A 21,015-nucleotide genomic window follows, 5' to 3' on the forward strand; every position below is an offset into this window, starting at 1 on the left:
AACACAACTAACATTTCATGCCGTAAAAATAGCAGATCTACAAGCTCACAACGCGTCCCGTTCGTGATGCGTTGTGAGCGTTGGGAATGGAGCACTTAATGCATGCCGTAAACATAGCAGATCTACAAGCTCACAACGCGTACCGTTCGTGACCTGTTGTGAGCTTGTAGGTCTGCTATTTACCGCGCACGACACCGCCACACAGCTAAGTATATTGCTGAGGGCTAAACACGGTGTCGGGTTACAGGGGTTGTGACGCAGCACCAACGCAGCACTCTGAGCAGCTGATATTTATCGCTGGTGATGGATTATTTTTTAATTCTATGGGATGGTGGATGCTTTGTAATTTGGAGATCATTTTGAATAGCAAGTAGGCTACATTTTGATGACTTCGGTCATGTCATTGACACCGCGGGCATATACACATACCCCCCCACCCACTTTTTTTTTTTTTTTTGCAGATCTGCACAGATCTCATAAATGACCCCTAAAAAATCCTCACGACGGAAATCCGTCGCCACGACGGAGAACTTTAATCCATGGTAACCTGGGTGATCAAATAATTAATCACAGCGTAAAGAATTATTCAAGCAGACGTTGAATGGTGGGACAACGTTCTGTCTGCGTCTGCCAACTTCCTACTGTTTCTACCACATCTACAGGCATCCAAACAGGAAGGAGTGGTGCGACTCCAGCCTCGTGCTGAAAGGTTAAGAATATATTATCTTTGATTGTGTGTCTAAAAAAGAAACGCTATAAAAACATGACGCATGGCTGAAGAGAGGAGCGCACGGGAAACTATGCTTTTGTTGGCCACACGTTTCTGGTCACGTGACTCGGTGTGACCACACCCCCTTTGGACAAAGAACAGAACGGGAGCAGCTGACAAAAGCAAGTGGTTCTTTAAAGGGCAAGACCGCTTTGGTAGAGGTAACTCCAAATCTGGACAAGAAAGCAAAGATAATTGCTCCATTGATTAGAAATTGATAATTCAAAATATGCTCCTCATTGACTTACATTGTACGGTGAAAACAGCTCTCAAAGTCACTCTTTTACCAGGTAAACGAACACAAACAAAGTTGATTCAGACAATATAGAACATCACCAAACCCAGTTAGTTTTTTTTTTTTTTTTTTTAACTTCTGTTAACTTCCTGTTGTTTTAGGCATTTTTATTAGGAAGAAGACCCGGACTGGATCTGTGGATCTGGATCTTCAAATAGCAAAATCAACAGGAAGTTAACATTTTTATTTAAAAAAGAAAAAAAACAGTACTGGATTTGGCGACGTTCTATATTGTCTGAATCAGCTTTATTTGCGTTCGTTTACGTGCTAAAAGAGTGACTTTTAGAGCTGTTTTCACCGTACGATGTAAGTCAATGAGGAGCATAACTTTGAATTATCAATTTCTAATCAATGGAGAAATTATAATTGCTTTCTTGTCCACCTTTGTAGTTACATCATGGCAAGGTGACTACACAACCCAAACCTCTACCAAAGTGGTCTTGCCCTTTAAACATTTTAATTTCATGGACCCCCATAACTCTGAGTTACGTCCAAATCCAATTTGGTTACATTTCTACACTCTCAAGACAGTGGTGGAAAAAGTACTCAATTGCTTTACTTGAGTAAAAGTACCAATACTGCAATGTAGAAGTACTCCATTACATTAGTAAAAGTCCGGAATTCAAAATGTACTTGAGTAAAAGTGCAAAAGTATTGGCATCAAAATGTACTTAAAGTACCAAAAGTAAAAGTACTAAAATATTTGAAAATAGCCGATCTACAAGCTCACAACGCGTCGCATCGCGACGCGTTGTGAGCTTGTAGATCGGCTATTTTCAAACAGCCTAGATATAAAATAAGGCTAAAGTGGTTAATGTATGTTTTATAATATAAAAATGTATATCTGAAAAGTAACTAACTAACGTTTTCAAATAATTGTAGTGGAGTAAAAGCACAATATTTGCCTCTGAGATGTAGTGGAGTAGAAGTAAAAGTACTGGAAATTGGAAATACTCAAGTAAAGTACAAATACCTCAAAATTGTACTTAAGTACAGCACTTAAGTAAATGTACTTAGTCACTTTCCACCACTGCTCTCAGAGTTACAGACCTGTTTCGGGGGGGTTCCTATAACCCCCTGGAAGAACCCCGTTCCTCCTCAAAGACCCCCTGGGGGTGTCCCAGGCAGAACCCCCACAGTGACATAGATAAAGCAACAACGCACCGCTGTGTTCGGCCCCCAGACGCAGCAGCAGCCTGAGGGGGAAGACCTTGGCCCAGGGCACCTCCAGCCTCTGGATCAGCAGGCCCACGAGGACGGGCTGGGGCGGCAGGGTCAGGCCCTCCGTGGGCTGACACGTGGGGGAGAAGAACAGCATGCCGCCGTGCTCCTTGCTGCCCAGGAAGCTGCTGGTGAACGTCACGTTGCCCAGGGCCTCGATGAACTTACCTGCAAAACAGTGAAAACATGAACCCATTAAGACCTGGAACTGTGTCATTTTTAGATTTGAGCTAAAAAGCATTATTTTACACTTTAGGCTATTCAAAAATAGCAGATCTACAAGCTCATAGCGCGGCACCGAGTGCCGCGCTACGAGCTTGTAGATCTGCTATTTTTGAAAAATCGTGAAAATGTGTGCAAATCTTTGAATATATATATATTTTTAAAGCGAACATTTTTAACTCAAATCTTTGCTTTTGGGGGTCCCTGGAACAAAATATTTTGATGGGGGTCCGCGGCCAAATACATATCATTTTGGGGGTCCTTGACATGACAAAGTTTGAGAACCACTGATATAGAAACATACGTTTTTCAGAATACTGTTGAGATTTAGGAGACATGTAGAATCGGCTTCAGGTCTTAATGGGTTAAATAAGTAGGTCATAATCACATGAACCCTAGCGTCAGTGGTGGAAAGTGACTAAGAACATTTTACTTAAGTACTGTACTTAAGTAAAAATGTTGAGGTATTTGTACTTGAGTATTTCCAATTTCCAATACTTTTACTTCTACTTCTACTCCACTACATCTCAGAGGCAAATATCGTACGTTTACTCCACTACAATTATTTGAAACCTTTAGTTACTAGTTACTTTTCAGATATAAAGTATGATATTATGAAACATACATTAACCACTTTAGTCCTATTTTATACCTAGGCTATTTGAAAATAGCAGATCTACAAGCTCACAATGATGCGACGCGTTGTGAGCTTGTAGATCTGCTATTTTCAAAATATTTTAGTACTTTTACTTGTGGTACTTTAAGTACATTTTGATGCCGATACTTTTGTACTTTTACTCAAGTAGATTTGGAATTCTGGACTTTTACTTGTAACAGAGTATTTCTATATTGCAGTATTGGTACTTTTACTTAAGTAAAGAATTTGAGTACTTTTTCCACCACTGCCTAGCGTCCCTACATGATGTTGTTCATAGGTGAACATTTGGGTGAAAATAGCTGATCTATACAAGGCCCAGAGATTGGGTGTAGAGGGGGGAAAAGGAGGGGACCAAGTACAGGCCTTTGGGAGACCCCAGTCAACGAAGTATATAGGCTTTAAATGGTTCAATGGTTTATTTTCATATCATTGTATGAAAATAAACTGATATCGTTTAGATATGGACTGGTATGTAAATTTCAGAAGTTGTCCGTTATCTGTAAGCCTACCTTTAACTAAAAACACTGTTTTAACCCATTAAGACCTGGAACTGTGTCATTTTTTGATTTGAGCTAAAAAGCATAATTTTACACTTTGGGCTATTCAAAAATAGCAGATATACAAGCTCATAGCGCGGCACCGAGTGCCGCGCTATGAGCTTGTAGATCTGCTATTTTTGAAAAATCGTGAAAATGTGTGCAAATCTTTGAATATATATATTTTTAAAGCGAACATTTTTAACTAAAATCTTTGCTTCTGTGGGGGTCCCTGGAACAAGATATTTTGACTGGGGTCCGCGGCCAAATACATATAATTGTGGGGGTCCTTGACATGAAAAAGATTGAGCACCACTGATATAGAAACATACGTTTTTCAGAAAACTGTTGGGATTTAGGAGACACGTAGAATCGGCTTCAGGTCTCAATGGGTTAATGTCAGTGAGTAAGAAATCTGGGAAACCCCTTCAGTAAAAACTAATCTTTTGCCTCTCGGGGCACGACCTCCTTTTTGTGTTAAACAGGAATTCGGGTTTGTCTCCTCCCCTTTTTTTAGTCCACTTCCTCCCGGGTGCTTCTGTGTTTATTCCTACTAACAACAACGCTACGTGTTTCAGGCCGCGGTGCCGACAGATTCTTCTGTTAGCAGAACCCTGTCTTGAGAGATTAGTGCAGTAGATCATAAAGGCAGTAAATTGAGTTTGTGTGTAAATATGATTCAGCACCTTTCTGGGCGTCCTGGTAGATGCTGAGATACAGCGTGAAGAGGTCTTTAGGGAGCGTCTTCTCCTCCGGTAGACACTCCAACAAAAACACCAGCTCCTTCTGGCCCAGAGCCTGGAGCCCACAGGAGACCAGACACCAGCACCTCCTGGTACAGTCTGACAGGAGAGGAAAGGAGACGCACCATGAATTAAACTACAGTATGACAGGAGAGGAGACACCATGAGATAAACTACAGTATGACAGGAGAGGAGAGGAGAGGAGACACCATGAGATAAACTACAGTCTGACAGGAGAGGAGAGGAGACACCATGAGATAAACTACAGTCTGACAGGAGAGGAGAGGAGAGGAGACACCATGAGATAAACTACAGTATGACAGGAGAGGAGAGGAGAGGAGACACCATGAGATAAACTACAGTATGACAGGAGAGGAGAGGAGACACCATGAGATAAACTACAGTATGACAGGAGAGGAGAGGAGAGGAGACACCATGAGATAAACTACAGTATGACAGGAGAGGAGAGGAGACACCATGAGATAAACTACAGTATGACAGGAGAGGAGAAGAGACGCACCATGAGATAAACTACAGTATGACAGGAGAGGAGAGGAGAGGAGACACCATGAGATAAACTACAGTCTGACAGGAGAGGAGAGGAGAGGAGACACCATGAGATAAACTACAGTCTGACAGGAGAGGAGAGGAGACACCATGAGATAAACTACAGTCTGACAGGAGAGGAGAGGAGACACCATGAGATAAACTACAGTCTGACAGGAGAGGAGAGGAGACGCACCATGAGATAAACTACAGTCTGACAGGAGAGGAGAGGAGAGGAGACACCATGAGATAAACTACTGTCTGACAGGAGAGGAGACACCATGAGATAAACTACAGTCTGACAGGAGAGGAGAGGAGAGGAGACACTATGAGATAAACTACAGTATGACAGGAGAGGAGAGGAGACACCATGAGATAAACTACAGTCTGACAGGAGAGGAGAGGAGACACCATGAGATAAACTACAGTCTGACAGGAGAGGAGAGGAGACACCATGAGATAAACTACAGTATGACAGGAGAGGAGAGGAGACACTATGAGATAAACTACAGTATGACAGGAGAGGAGAGGAGACACCATGAGATAAACTACAGTCTGACAGGAGAGGAGAGGAGAGGAGACACTATGAGATAAACTACAGTCTGACAGGAGAGGAGAGGAGACACCATGAGATAAACTACAGTCTGACAGGAGAGGAGAGGAGAGGAGACACCATGAGATAAACTACAGTCTGACAGGAGAGGAGAGGAGAGGAGACACTATGAGATAAACTACAGTATGACAGGAGAGGAGAGGAGACACCATGAGATAAACTACAGTCTGACAGGAGAGGAGAGGAGACACCATGAGATAAACTACAGTCTGACAGGAGAGGAGAGGAGACACCATGAGATAAACTACAGTCTGACAGGAGAGGAGAGGAGACACCATGAGATAAACTACAGTCTGACAGGAGAGGAGAGGAGACACCATGAGATAAACTACAGTCTGACAGGAGAGGAGAGGAGACACCATGAGATAAACTACAGTATGACAGGAGAGGAGAGGAGAGGAGACACCATGAGATAAACTACAGTAAGACAGGAGAGGAGAAGAGACGCACCATGAATTAAACTACAGTATGACAGGAGAGGAGAGGAGAGGAGACACTATGAGATAAACTACAGTATGACAGGAGAGGAGAGGAGAGGAGACACCATGAGATAAACTACAGTCTGACAGGAGAGGAGAGGAGAGGAGACACCATGAGATAAACTACAGTCTGACAGGAGAGGAGAGGAGACACCATGAGATAAACTACAGTCTGACAGGAGAGGAGAGGAGACACCATGAGATAAACTACAGTCTGACAGGAGAGGAGAGGAGACACCATGAGATAAACTACAGTCTGACAGGAGAGGAGAGGAGACACCATGAGATAAACTACAGTCTGACAGGAGAGGAGAGGAGACGCACCATGAGATAAACTACAGTCTGACAGGAGAGGAGAGGAGAGGAGACACCATGAGATAAACTACTGTCTGACAGGAGAGGAGACACCATGAGATAAACTACAGTCTGACAGGAGAGGAGAGGAGAGGAGACACTATGAGATAAACTACAGTATGACAGGAGAGGAGAGGAGACACCATGAGATAAACTACAGTCTGACAGGAGAGGAGAGGAGACACCATGAGATAAACTACAGTCTGACAGGAGAGGAGAGGAGACACTATGAGATAAACTACAGTATGACAGGAGAGGAGAGGAGACACCATGAGATAAACTACAGTCTGACAGGAGAGGAGAGGAGACACCATGAGATAAACTACAGTCTGACAGGAGAGGAGAGGAGACACCATGAGATAAACTACAGTCTGACAGGAGAGGAGAGGAGAGGAGACACCATGAGATAAACTACAGTCTGACAGGAGAGGAGAGGAGAGGAGACACTATGAGATAAACTACAGTATGACAGGAGAGGAGAGGAGACACCATGAGATAAACTACAGTCTGACAGGAGAGGAGAGGAGACACCATGAGATAAACTACAGTATGACAGGAGAGGAGAGGAGACACCATGAGATAAACTACAGTCTGACAGGAGAGGAGAGGAGACACCATGAGATAAACTACAGTCTGACAGGAGAGGAGAGGAGACACCATGAGATAAACTACAGTATGACAGGAGAGGAGAGGAGACACCATGAGATAAACTACAGTATGACAGGAGAGGAGAGGAGACACCATGAGATAAACTACAGTCTGACAGGAGAGGAGAGGAGACACCATGAGATAAACTACAGTCTGACAGGAGAGGAGAGGAGACGCACCATGAGATAAACTACAGTCTGACAGGAGAGGAGAGGAGAGGAGACACCATGAGATAAACTACAGTATGACAGGAGAGGAGAGGAGAGGAGACACTATGAGATAAACTACAGTATGACAGGAGAGGAGAAGAGACGCACCATGAGATAAACTACAGTATGACAGGAGAGGAGAAGAGACGCACCATGAGATAAACTACAGTATGACAGGAGAGGAGAGGAGAGGAGACACCATGAGATAAACTACAGTATGACAGGAGAGGAGAAGAGACGCACCATGAGATAAACTACAGTCTGACAGGAGAGGAGAAGAGACGCACCATGAGATAAACTACAGTCTGACAGGAGAGGAGAGGAGAGGAGACACCATGAGATAAACTACTGTCTGACAGGAGAGGAGACACCATGAGATAAACTACAGTCTGACAGGAGAGGAGAGGAGACACCATGAGATAAACTACAGTATGACAGGAGAGGAGAAGAGACGCACCATGAGATAAACTACAGTATGACAGGAGAGGAGAGGAGACACCATGAGATAAACTACTGTCTGACAGGAGAGGAGAGGAGACACCATGAGATAAACTACTGTCTGACAGGAGAGGAGAGGAGACACCATGAGATAAACTACAGTATGACAGGAGAGGAGAAGAGACGCACCATGAGATAAACTACAGTCTGACAGGAGAGGAGAGGAGAGGAGACACCATGAGATAAACTACTGTCTGACAGGAGAGGAGACACCATGAGATAAACTACAGTCTGACAGGAGAGGAGAGGAGAGGAGACACCATGAGATAAACTACAGTATGACAGGAGAGGAGAAGAGACGCACCATGAGATAAACTACAGTATGACAGGAGAGGAGAGGAGACACCATGAGATAAACTACTGTCTGACAGGAGGAGACAACACACACAAAGCTTCGGGCTACCATTAGTTTTCAATGGACAACAGATACTGTACAAAGCTACAAAAATCCAAGTGGAGAGATGGCTTCAACTGCAGCTACAAAGCTACAGAACGACTAAGTGTTGCTCTCCACACAACTCCTGCTTGTTAAGTGCTTGTAAATGGGGAAATCATTATTTCTGTCTAGTTCCGTGTTCTTTTTAACCCCAGGCTTTATTTTCTTTCATATTTTTCTTGCTTGATGACATCAACAAGCTTGCTGTGCAACAATCAAAAGAGCAACTCTGCCAGTGTGAGCAGAACGTGAAGCTTCATTTATACTCTCTGTGTAGTGTGACTGTGTCGCTCGTTAAAAAAAACGAGAAGTGAGGTACAGAAGTCACTCACATGTGACCAGTTTGACGTGGACCAGCAGGTTAGCGTTGACGACGAAGGTCAAAGGGCGCGGCCCTCCCTCCTCCAATAGCAGGAGGATCTGGCAGGGGGCGGGGCCCTCCTCGACCAATACGTCTGCAAGAGAAACAACAGAACGTCCGGTGAGAAGACGGTCTAGTAATGACCATAACCACGTAGTTTTATACAGGTGGGAATAATAATAATAAACTTTATTTTTATAGCACCTTTCATGACATGAAATGCAGCTCAAAGTGTTTTACAGAGCAAGAATACAATTACAGTTACTAATTTAACAATAAAGCAAAAAAGAAAAGCAAAAACATTAAAATAATAGCAAAAGGCAGTGAATCAGGCAATACAGTGAGGACATGGGTTGAACACAGAGACTTAAAAATCAACCAAAAAAATCAGCTAAAAGCAAGAGTGAAGAAGTAGGTCTTGAGCTGAGCTTTAAAGCTATCGACAGAGGCAACACTTTATAAAGGAACACTTTATAGTCCAACCATAAACATTTTAAATGTGCCATTTAATCACAGTAAAAAAATAAATAAACAGACTATGATGGAACAAGTAATTCACTTTTGATGGAAATGTGCCTGAGCTCTTGCAGGCACATATTGTTTTTTGATAAAACACTGGTGAACGGACGGAAGAGAGAAATAGAATATTGTCTACTTTATGTAAACACACATGCTCACTCGTTTTACCATACTTTTTTTTTTACCACACACTAGTGACACTTTTGGTTACATCTTGAAAAATGTCAGATAAATCTTTGCTTATAGCAGAGTCCCTGGCACAATTTCTGATGGATGTCCACAGACAAATACTTGTCAATATGGGGGTCCTTGGCATGAAAACGTTTTAGAACCACTGGATGTAGCACACTGTTATTGCATCACAGTTAACTCATTGAGTGCCAATGACGTCTTTTGACGGCCGTTTTCAGTGTGCCATTAGTGCCAATGACGTCTTTTGACTTCACCTAATTTTTTTTTTTTTTTTTAATTTAAATAATTTAAATAAATTTAAATAAATAATTTATTTATTAATTTTTTTGGGGTATTTTTTATTTATTTTTAATCTCAAAGGAACTAGGAGAAAACGATTTTCAAAAAGTTAATGCTCCATCCACTTCGATGTTAATATGTAAACGGAGAAAAAAAATCACATTTTTCCATTTTTCCTGCCTGTGGCATATGGATCAACAAGCTTGAAATAAGCCTGGCAGTGAATGAGTTAAGAGTGTGTGGTGCCAAAACAAAAAGCAGATCTAAAAGTAGAGCTTACAGATCTATTAGAGGAAACAAACAACGTGTAACCCGTACCTCCCGGACCCTCCTCTCCCGTGGTGATGAGCAACGGGGGAAGCTCCTCCCCCTCGCTGTCCGGCAGCAGGCTGGGGGTCTTCCTCACCGAGGGTCCCACGCCACACAGCAGAGCAAAGTCCCAGGGTCCAGACACCAGGGGGCGCACCATCTCCGCTGCTCCACGGGCCTCGGGCATGACGAGGCCGTCTTCGGCCCCGCCCTCCGAACCAGACTGGAAGGACAAAGGTCAATCAGTACCGAGAGCCGAGACACTGATAATGAATGATCTAATACTTAACTCTCTCAGTGCCAAGAGTTTTTTCATAAAGTACTCCCCCAGTGCCAGCAATTTGCGTTTTTTTTTTTTTTTTTTTTTTTTTGTAATTTTTCATTCAAATAAATTATCTGATTGGGTGTTTAAACCCATAATACAGTTCTACCAGTAGAGAGCAACAAATCGACACATTGATGACCTCGCTGGCTCACTCGCCCCCTCCCAAACAGGCTCACGTCACATCCGGTCATAACCGGATGTTGACATTTTCGACAATCGTTGATCGGGGCTAAATTACGATGCGATACACGACTACGATGACTGATCGTCACCCAGACCAAAGAGAGTAGACCGTGGACCTCTCCGTTCGTATTTTATACCGTGTGAAAAACCGTGACTTTCACTATTCTGGCCGAAAATGACCGCGGGAAAAAAATGAGAACCGGAAACGGAATCTGCGTCATGAAACCGGAACCCAATGAGTCTGAAGGAGTCAGGAAGCGAAAGTGATCATGAAAAATGAACAGAATAGCGCGACCACAGTCAAAAGTAAAAACTCGGGATTTCTCGTGCTGGCACGGAGGGTACTCGGGAAAAACTCGGGATATCTCGGGGCGTGGCACTGAGAGAGTTAATGAGGTGGTGTGTGTCTGGGTGGATGAATGCCAAAATATATTCAAACAACAAACACTTGACTAGATTATCATACTTGTGGATTAAGAAAAAGATATATATAAGACAGCACTGTACAGGCCACAGGTTTGGTGTTCAGGGACCCCCACAGGTCCTTGAGGGGGTTCCAGGGGGTCCCCAGTTAAATGATTGATAGCTGCGAACCAAATGGACCCTTAAGAGCAGTCCATAGGAGTATGGACTGCTCTTAAGGGTCCATTTGGTTCGTCCAAACCTTTCTTCAGAAAGGGAGGTGATTAGGGATGCACCGATATGGAAATTCTTGGCCTGATACCGATGTTTAAAATAACAATTAGCCGATACTGACACCGATATTAGTTTATTTAGTTTTTGGTGTTATTGTTTCCCCCTTTTGTTCCAGGGAAACAAATACATCTTCATTATAAGAAATAACTGTTCATCTACAGCTTGGTAGGCAGCAGATAACCAACACACTAACATAGACAGCACAAAATTGATGCTTCTCAACAACAGATAAATATCCACCACTGCCATCGGTTTATTTGCCGATACCGATATTGACCGATAGCGGCAGATATCGTCCGATACCGATATGTGGCCGATATATCGGTGCATCCCTAGAGGTGATAAAACTATAGGTTAATGTCATTCCAAATTTCTGATGGCTGGTCTCAAAACATGGTCTCAGAACAGTGGCAAAACCGAGAGGTCCTGACTCCCCGAACTATTCAAGGTATTTTCTCAATTGTTGGAACATTTTCCAACATTTTCTCCTACAACGGCATGCCCAAAAACAGGGTACGCCATGTTGAGAGTGTTTAAATCGTGTGAGGGGGGGGGTCTGCGTCTTGATTATAACTTACGGTGTGGGGGTCTGTGTCCTGGGTGATCATAACTCATGGTGTGTGGGGGGGGGGAGGCTCATAACGTGTGGTGATCATAACTTACGGTGTGGGGGTCTGCTTCCTGGGGGCTCATAGCGCGTGGTGTAGAGATGCGCGGATGTTTTTTTTTGTCACCCAAATCCGCGTTAACAAGTTCATTATCCATCCGCCATCCACCCGCGGTAATTATATCATCCTATTTATAGATCCGCACCAACCGCACCAAATAATTGTTATTTTCCTGACGTTAGTTTTCTTATAAACAGTGTTACTCACCACTGTCGCGATGCAGTGACTGTATACAATCCACAACCATGGTAACAACAAGCGCACGTCTTCATTAAGTTACTTTCGCTTTCAACCACTTTGTTGCCATGTCGGCTTTTTATAAGCGACTTTTAATATAATAAACTTTATTTATATAGCACCTTTCATGACATAAATGCAGCTCAAAGTGCTTTACAGAAAAAGAAAGAAAAAGTGAAAACAAAACACAGAGCAAAAACAATGCTCTGTGTTGCGACTTTTGGGCTTGTTTGGCACTTGTTTTGGGCTTGTTTTCATAGACCTGGCTACTTATTTCTCTCGCAACCTGGCAACACTGGCTGCCTGCAAAGCAACATGTCGTGAGCGGCTATTTTGTGCCTGGTGTAAAATGACGTAATATTAAAATACTACAAACGCACACACGGTGAAATTTAGTGCTTTTTAAAAGCTATTATAGGCCTATAGATTGATATCATTAATTTAATTCCCGCATTATTTCACCCGCGGTTTATCCAATATGAATTAATAATTATATTTGATTGACCCAAATCCACCCAAACTGCGGTTAACTGCGGCAACCGCGGCTAAAACCGCGATCCGCGCATCTCTAGCGTGGTGATCATTCATAACTTACGGTGTGTGGGGGTCTGCTTCCTGGGTGATCATAACTTACGGTGTGGGGGTCTGCGTCCTGGGGGCTCCGGCGGCTGGTGTTCAGGGTCAGCTTGGTGGTGTCGGCCACCTCTCCGTTGGGCAGGATGCCGTCAGCGAACCACACCCTCTTCTGTTCCCGAGGACAACCTGGAGACCAAGACAAAACACAAGCAGAACCTCAACACTCACACACATCCTCATGTAACACCTTCACAAAAAATACATCTGCACTAACTGAAATCTGACACAGTTCTGATTCAACTGGAACTACGTGTATTTGTTATGAAGAGTAGGACTGGGCAATTAACCAGGGAATCTATGAATTAATCGAAAACCGACCTTTAGAACCAACACCGGTTCGACTTAATCTTGCTTACGTGGGTTAATCGACTAATCGAGAAGCAGGTTTTTTTAACCCATTAAGACCTGAGGCCGATTCTTACTGATGTCTTCTAAATCCTAACAGTTTTCTGAAAAACGTATGTTTCTATAATCAGTGGTGCACAAACTTTTTCATGTCAAGGACCCCCCAAAATGATATGTATTTGGCCGCCAACCCCCATCTAAAAATATTTACCCCCCCCCCCCAGAAGCAAAGATTTGAGTTAAAAATGTTCGCTTTAAAAGAATATATATTGAAAGATTTGCACACATTTTAATTTTTTTTCAAAAATAGCAGATCTACAAGCTTGTAGATCTGCTATTTTTAAATTGCCAAAGTGTAAAATAATGCTTTTTTAGCTCAAATCTAAATGTGACACAGATGCTTCTTCAGGTCTTAATGGGTTAAAATAATATATATATATTTTTTTTAATATGAATCAACACGAAAAAAGTCCAATCAATTTTTCATAATAATTGACTAAATCAATTGGTCTGCTAAACCACTTAACGCTGTATTATACAACGGTAGCATACAGTACAATAATAGGGTAAAAATGGCCAAATCTACAAGCTCACAGCGCGTCCGCGAAAGCGAACCACGTTGTGGGCTTATAGATCCGCCATTTATAATCAGTGGTGGAAAAAGTACTCAAATTCTGTACTTAAGTAAAAGTACCAATACTGCAATATAAAAATACTCTGTTACAAGTAAAAATCCAAAATGTAAAATTTACTTGAGTAAAAGTACAAAAGTATTGGCATCAAAATGTACTTAAAGTACCAAAAGTAAAAGTACTAAATATTTGAAAATAGCCGATCTACAAGCTCTCAACGCGTCGCGATGCGACGCGTTGTGAGCTTGTAGATCTGCTATTTTCAAATAGCCTATGTATAAAATAGGGCTAAAGTGGTTAATGTATGTTTCATTATATCATAGTTTATATCTGAAAAGTAACTAGTAACTAAAGTTTTCAAATAATTGTAGTGGAGTAAAAGTACAATATTTGCCTCTGAGATGTAGTGGAGTAGAAGTAAAAGTATTGGAAATTGGAAATACTCAAGTAAAGTACAAATACCTAAAAATTGTACTTAAGTACAGTACTTAAGTAAATGTACTTAGTTACTTTCCACCACTGGATAATAGGGTAAAAATTGCCAAATCTACAAGCTCACAACGCGTCGCGAAAGCGAACCACGTCATGGGCTTATAGATCCGCCAATTTATAATCAGAATCGATTAACATTGGATTCACAAGTTCACATGGCCCAGCCCTGTGGTGAGAGGTATGTTATATAAGTGGGTGTTTCGTACTGTCGCTGCTCGGCTGTTTGAGAACAGACACGGGCACCATGACGGTGGGCGGTGGAGAGTTTAGAGTGCCAGCGGCACGGGCCTGCTGCAGGGGGGGTATGGTGCTGCAGTATTCTGACGGGACGTTGGGGTTGGGGCTGGGGCCCGACGTGGGACTCATCATCCGCTCTAGGGCCTGTGCTACAATGGAGAGAGATGTCATTACCATCAGTGTTGATTCTCTACATCAGGGGTTCTCAAAGTGGGTGACGCGGCACCCTGGGGTGCCGCGACGGCAGTCCAGGGGTGCCCCGAAAATTTTATGATATTTGGAGAAAAAAAAAAAAAAAAGTTTTTTTTTTCTTTTTTTTTGAAAAAAAAAAAAATCTATATATTTTTTTCATATCATTTAAAGAGTGAAGTACAAAGTTATTTTCAGTCGGTTCTAACCAAAATGGCTATTATCTCAAGTTTACCTCGCAAACATATCTGTGTTAGAATAAATAGCAAATGCGCCTACTGCCTGTTTCCCCCAGAGTGTAGAAAAGAGAGTAACGACTTACGCAACGATTTTTTATCGATTTTTGAAGGAAATATGGACTTTTTGGAATGTAAGTGAATTTGCACTTGAAATGTGTTTACATCTGATGACATGTGTTTACATTTGATGAATATATGTGGGTAATATGTAATTACTTGAAATAATTTGAACGTACAACCCAATCTGATTTACTCAATACAACACTATTCATTCAGATGTTGTCATCATCTTATAATAATTAACAAAAAACTTTAATAATTTTGATAAAAAAATTGTTAGATCATACTGTTATGCTAAATGTAATCTAATATAGGCCATATGTAAGTAAATGGCATAAGGTGCTGGGAGTGAAAATTATGAAAATAAAGTAGGGGTGCCTCGGATGAAAAAAATATTTATAGGGGTGCCCTGGGCCAAAAAAGTTTGAGAACCCCTGCTCTACATCATCCAGCTCTAGGGCCTGGGCTACAATGGAGAGAGATGTCATTACATCAGTGTTGTTGATTCTCTACATCGTCCAGCTCTATGGCCTGGGCTATACAATGGAGAGAGATGTCATTATATCAGTGTGATTCTCAAGCCGCGTCGATTTGAAGGACCCCCCCAGTTTGTTACGCGAGATTATAGAGCACCGAAGTCTGACGTAATTTACACATCCTAGGTTTGTCTACCTGGTTCGCGGTTTTCCACCCCCCATTCTGAATCCCCATAGAAGTATTTAATATCACGTCAAATAAGAACTATGTTCCAAAAATAAACAAATGATCCCGGCGGTTTGACTCTTATGGATATGAAGCATCAACTGACGGTGAGAAAACGATAATGTTACTTCCGACCGAATTAGTAACATTTTCGCCAGAAACAGACTGTATCAAATATGAGTGACTGACTATCATAAACGATACAGAACCTCCTCCCTGACAATATCGCCGAGACAGTTTGTTTATTTTTGGACCACAATTCTTATACGAGACGATTCTAAGACGACCCAATGTTATTCTCCATAAGAGAAATGACTTTGCGAACCTGGGGATGAACGAGTGACGTCAGGACTTCTGTACTCTATAGGCCACGGACACATGCTTCAGAATTATGCCGCACTAGACCCTAAGGCCGCGCCCCTTGAACCCAAACACGCCCCCACGGCCGTCCTGACTGTTTGCTATGAGAACATAGGTTAACGCAGTTATATATCAAGGCGATGACACAACGGAATTATTATATTTATACTTATATTACATAGACAACGTTCTTTAGCTCGCCTTTTAACCCATTGATACCTGGAACGCATCTGTGTCACTTTAGATGTCTTTGGCTATTCAAAAATAGCAGATCTACAAGTTCATAGCGCGGCACCGAGTGCCGCGCTATGAACTTGTAGATCTGCTATTTTTGAAAAATCTTGATTTTTTTTTGTTGTTGATTTTTTTCAAAAAACTGTTAGGATTTTGATTTTTTTTAAGAATCGCCTCAGGTCTTAAAGGGTTAAAACACCCTTCTGTTTGCTGCTGCCTTTCACAGTTATTATTTCCTCCCTTTCTCTTCTGGACGATTTTCCTATGAATGGAAGTTTGGTCTCACTAAATTGTAGGATAATAATAAGTAGGTCTATATGCCACCCAACTTAATAATAATAATGGAGTATGGAGTAGCCTATATAACGCCCCATCTTTCTCATGAATTAACATGCTAAGGTGCCTCATCTTTCTGCTATTGCAGCTATTGTTGAGTTTAAAAACAATAATAGATAGGCTTATAGACAACTAAAAATAGATAAGCTTATAGAGAACTTCCCCTATTTGTAGAATCACTTCTACAAATCAAAATAGAATAAAATAAATGGCATGTTTTTATTATTTTTTGATTTGTGGAAGTGATTCTACAAATAGGGGAAGTGTCTATAAGCCTATCTATTTTTAGTTCTCTATGAGCCTATGTGGGGGCGTGTTTGGACGCATCGCTGTCACTCAAGGCGGCCGTGGGGGCGTGTTTGGGTTCAAGGGGCGTGGCCTTAGGGGATAGTGCGGTGTAATTCTAAAGGGACCCCCATTTGATATCATTCTTTCTTTTAAAGGACCACATCACGCATTTTCAACCTGTCTTCATATAATTGGTCCTCACCTAATGCTCATTAAAACATGGTACAATTTTTGTCTATTCATTCAAACATTTGATTCTGTGTCAATTTTTTTTATTATATTTAATTATATTATATACTATATTTAATAAATACCCCTGTCTTTTGCGGTTTTCAAATATTGTTTGACACAGAATCAAAGGTGTTATGGTCATGATTCACCAGGTTCCTGGATGGCTTGGTTCCAGGCTCCAATCATTTATATAAATATTGTCGGAAATCTCTATGGGAAAAATGCATGGCCTTTCGATTTGTGGCACCACAAAATGGCCGCCACTGCTATACCCTATTTTCAAACAAGATTTACATTTATTTTTTCCATTATGCGAGAACAATGGCTATGATAGCATGCTAGCTTTCCAGGAAGAAAAAGCCTTCAGTTTCTATTAGCTTGTAATCCCCATCGATGATGTCACTGGTAGGCAGGTTTCTGAACTGTCCCACAGCCCTCCTCTGAGACACAGACCGAGTAAACATGTTATAATGAGCATTAGTGAAGACCAATTATGTGGAGATAAGGTTGAAAAATGGGTGAAGTGGCCCTTTTTGAGAGATATGTTCCAAACCGGCCCCTCAGGTCTTCAAGTGCTGACCTGTTCGAGGTGCCTACAGTGACATGTAAAAAATACGGTGAAGCAGCATTCTGCTTTTACGGACCGACAGTGTGGAATAAACTCCCATTACACCTAAGACAGGCAGCCTCTGTCGATTGCTTTAAAGCACAGCTCAAGACCTATTTCTTCACTCTTGCTTTTAGCTGATTCTTTGGTTGATTTTTAAGTCCTCACTGTATTGCATATTTTAATGTCGTTTTATGCTTTTGCTTTTATTTTATTTTATTTTTATTTTATTTTTTGCTTTATTGTTAAATTGGTTGCAACTGTAATTGTATTCTTGCTCTGTAAAGCACTTTGAGCTGCATTTCATGTCATGAAAGGTGCTATACAAATAAAGTTTATTATTATTATTATTATTATTATTTAATCTCTGGAAGTGTTATTTCAGCTCTAAGCGTGTACAACTGGGTGCTCAGAGCTACAGACCCGTAAAGGTCTTTTTTTTATTCCTAACTATCAATCATTTAGCTGCATGGGGGACCCCCTGGAACCCCCTCAAGGACCCCTGGAGGGTGCCCGGAACCACACGTTGAGAACCACTGTCATCATTCTGGCAGCCATTTCTGATCTTTCCTTTGTCTTAGTATGTTTGACAACATTGCTTTCTGTATTCAGTGGCGTCTGTCTGGTGCTACTTACGTTTTCATATCAATATGTTTGATGTTAGATGAATGTTATTGGTATTATTTTAACCCTTTAAGACCTGAGGCGATTCTTGAAAAAAACTGTTTTTGGAAAATAAATGTCAAGAATTTTCAAAAATAGCAGATCTACAAGCTCATAGCGCGGCACTCGGTGCCGCGCTATGAGCTTGTATATCTGCTATTTTTGAATAGCCAAAGAAATCTAAAGTGACACAGATGCGTTCCAGGTCTTAACCGATTCACTGCCAATCACGTAGATCTACGCGAACCTATTTAAAGCCGCCACGTGCCAATCGCGTAGATCTACGTGAACTAAAAAAATATTTATTTTTTCCAATTTGACCCAAAGACCAAGGAGATATGATTTTTTCGAAGATCTAGACTCCTATCCACTTCCTTGTTAACTTAAAACTTAAAAATTCTGTATCTCGGCTCCTGAGTACTTTTTTTTTTTCAACGAAAGACTCTGGCACTGGCTAAAAAAAATATGAAAATACCTCTGGCAGTTAATGGGTTAATGGGTTAATCCAGGGACAACTGTCTTGTCGTGTGGATTGGGTTTTAAATTCACAGCCACCATGTTACATAGAGTAACCTACTTACTGGATGCAGTTCTACGTTTTTGACACTAAACTTATTTTAAATTTTGTACTGTCTTCTTATCCTGTCATGTAATATGTTGATGTAGTAGCTAATGGGGATCTAAATAAATAATAAATTGACTAGGAGGAGTGAAGAAAAAGAACAATGTAATGCTTTGGAAAGTTACAATTTCTGATTGGTTCATATGGATTTATTCAGATTTATTACAGTCAAATATGAATATACCCTCCTAGACTGACTTTACTGATATACAAGATTATACGGTCTAAGATTGAATCGGTAAACCTATCGTGTTCTGTGACTCCAGAGCCTGCTATGACAGCTCTACCGATATATATATCTTAACGGTTTTGGCCTTCATGCTATATGTACTGTGGGAAGAGACACATATGATGGCCCCCCATCCCCCACATCACGAGGACCCCCTTGCAGTGTTGATTTCGTCGACTAAAACTAAGACTAAATATATTGACAATTTCGTCAACAAATAAAAACTAGACTAAAATGTTAGTGAGGGATCTAGTGGAGAAGAGATCCAGTAGAACTAAAAGACAAGTCATTTTATGTTTGGTTGCGCTCGGGTGTTGTGCTCTGAAAATAGCCGATCTACAAGCTCACAATGCGTCGCAGCGCGACGCATTGTGAGCTTGTAGATCGGCTATTTTCAGCATGCAACCAAGTGTATAATCAGCCATTATGACTAAAACTAAATGGAACTTTATTCAAAAGACTATGACTCAAACTAAATCAAAATTTGCTGTCAAAATCAACACTAGCCCCTTGAAAAGGAGACGCTGCATCTCAAGGGAATTTATTTATCCTCCTCATGGATATTATGGATATTTTCCTAAGATGCTTTTCATACTACAGAGAGCAGTATAAAATATGAGCAGCACATGCAATGCATTTCATCATTATGAACAACAGGCTCTCTCTCGGCTGTTTGGGACAGTAACATGTAGAGGTACAAATAACACTTTTTAATGCCAGTATCTGAGCACTGTGAAAGAAACCCTGTTACAGTATCTCCATCTGTTTATGTTTTATGTTTATATATATGTTTTCCCCATAAATGAATGCCCTTATTTTTTTACTTTAAAAGTAGCTAAAATAGCTGATCGACAAGCTCACAAAAGGGCCACGATGTGAGATTGTAGATCAGCTATTTTCGGCCTATAATGAAATGCGCAAAAATAGTGACGCCAGGTTTAAAAGTAGTAAAGGTCCGTCTGTGTGTTTTATGAATATTTAACCAATCAAGTATTAACAAGAACTTATGACTAAATATTAACTACTTAGATCCATTGGATCACAGGTAATTTTTTCCAAGTAACTGTTCTGTAAATACAACAGAAACGATATACTGTATGTGGAGTCTAACTGCTGTCTGCCTGACCTGGATTTACTGTCTGATGTCTGCAGCTGCAACGTGGGGGAAAAAAATCACTTTAACCCTTTAAGACCTGAAGCCGATTCTACATGTCTCCTAAATCCCAACAGTTTTCTGAAAAACGTATGTTTCTATATCAGTGGTGCTCAATCTTTTTCATGTCAAGGACCCCCAAAATTATATGTATTTGCCCGCGGTCCCCCATCAAAATATTTTGTTCCAGCAAAAATTTTAGTTAAAAATGTTCGCTTTAAAACGATATATATTAAAAGATTTGCACACATTTTCAAGATTTTTCAAAAATAGCAGATCTACAAGCTCGTAGCGCGGCACTCGGTGCCGCGCTATGAGCTTGTAGATCTGCTATTTTTGAATAGCCCAAAGTGTAAAATAATGCTTTTTAGCTCAAATCTAAAAATGACACAGTTCCAGGTCTTAATGGGTTAACCTATTATGCTAAAACCACGTCAATGGAGACACACGTTTCAGCTGAAATCCTACAGATTTGCACGCTTCGTTTAGTGACATCTCCTACGCTACATCAAACACATGAGTCACGAGGATTAAATCAGTGGTTTTCAACCCTTTTCATATCAGGGTCCATTATTTATTCGGCATTAGAGCCACGGAACCACCGTTTAGATGAGATTTAGACTCTTAGACACAAAACGTACAAATATTTTGTGGTCGTTGGATAAGATTTTGTCCACAATTCCATCCATGCTGTGTTGATGTTGGTACCAATAGGAGAGATAACAGGCAAACGTTGATCAAAATAACAATTCTTCTACATTCTC

At 41.2% G+C, this 21,015-nt stretch overlaps 1 protein-coding gene across 1 annotated transcript in view; it reads right to left on the bottom strand.

Annotated features, from left to right (window-relative positions):
* Positions 1–21,015, bottom strand: part of LOC308077940 (uncharacterized protein) — a 79,449-nt gene that overhangs the window by 24,007 nt on the left and 34,427 nt on the right. The window contains 6 exon segments of the mRNA XM_080418962.1: positions 2,229–2,453; positions 4,388–4,543; positions 8,560–8,682; positions 9,897–10,110; positions 12,631–12,758; positions 14,308–14,487. Of these exon segments, the coding sequence (XP_080275088.1) occupies positions 2,229–2,453; positions 4,388–4,543; positions 8,560–8,682; positions 9,897–10,110; positions 12,631–12,758; positions 14,308–14,487 (1,026 nt within the window).

Source organism: Gymnoscopelus braueri, assembly GCF_963280865.1.
Source record: "Gymnoscopelus braueri genome assembly, chromosome: 22".
In the NCBI taxonomy this organism is placed as follows: domain Eukaryota; kingdom Metazoa; phylum Chordata; class Actinopteri; order Myctophiformes; family Myctophidae; genus Gymnoscopelus; species Gymnoscopelus braueri.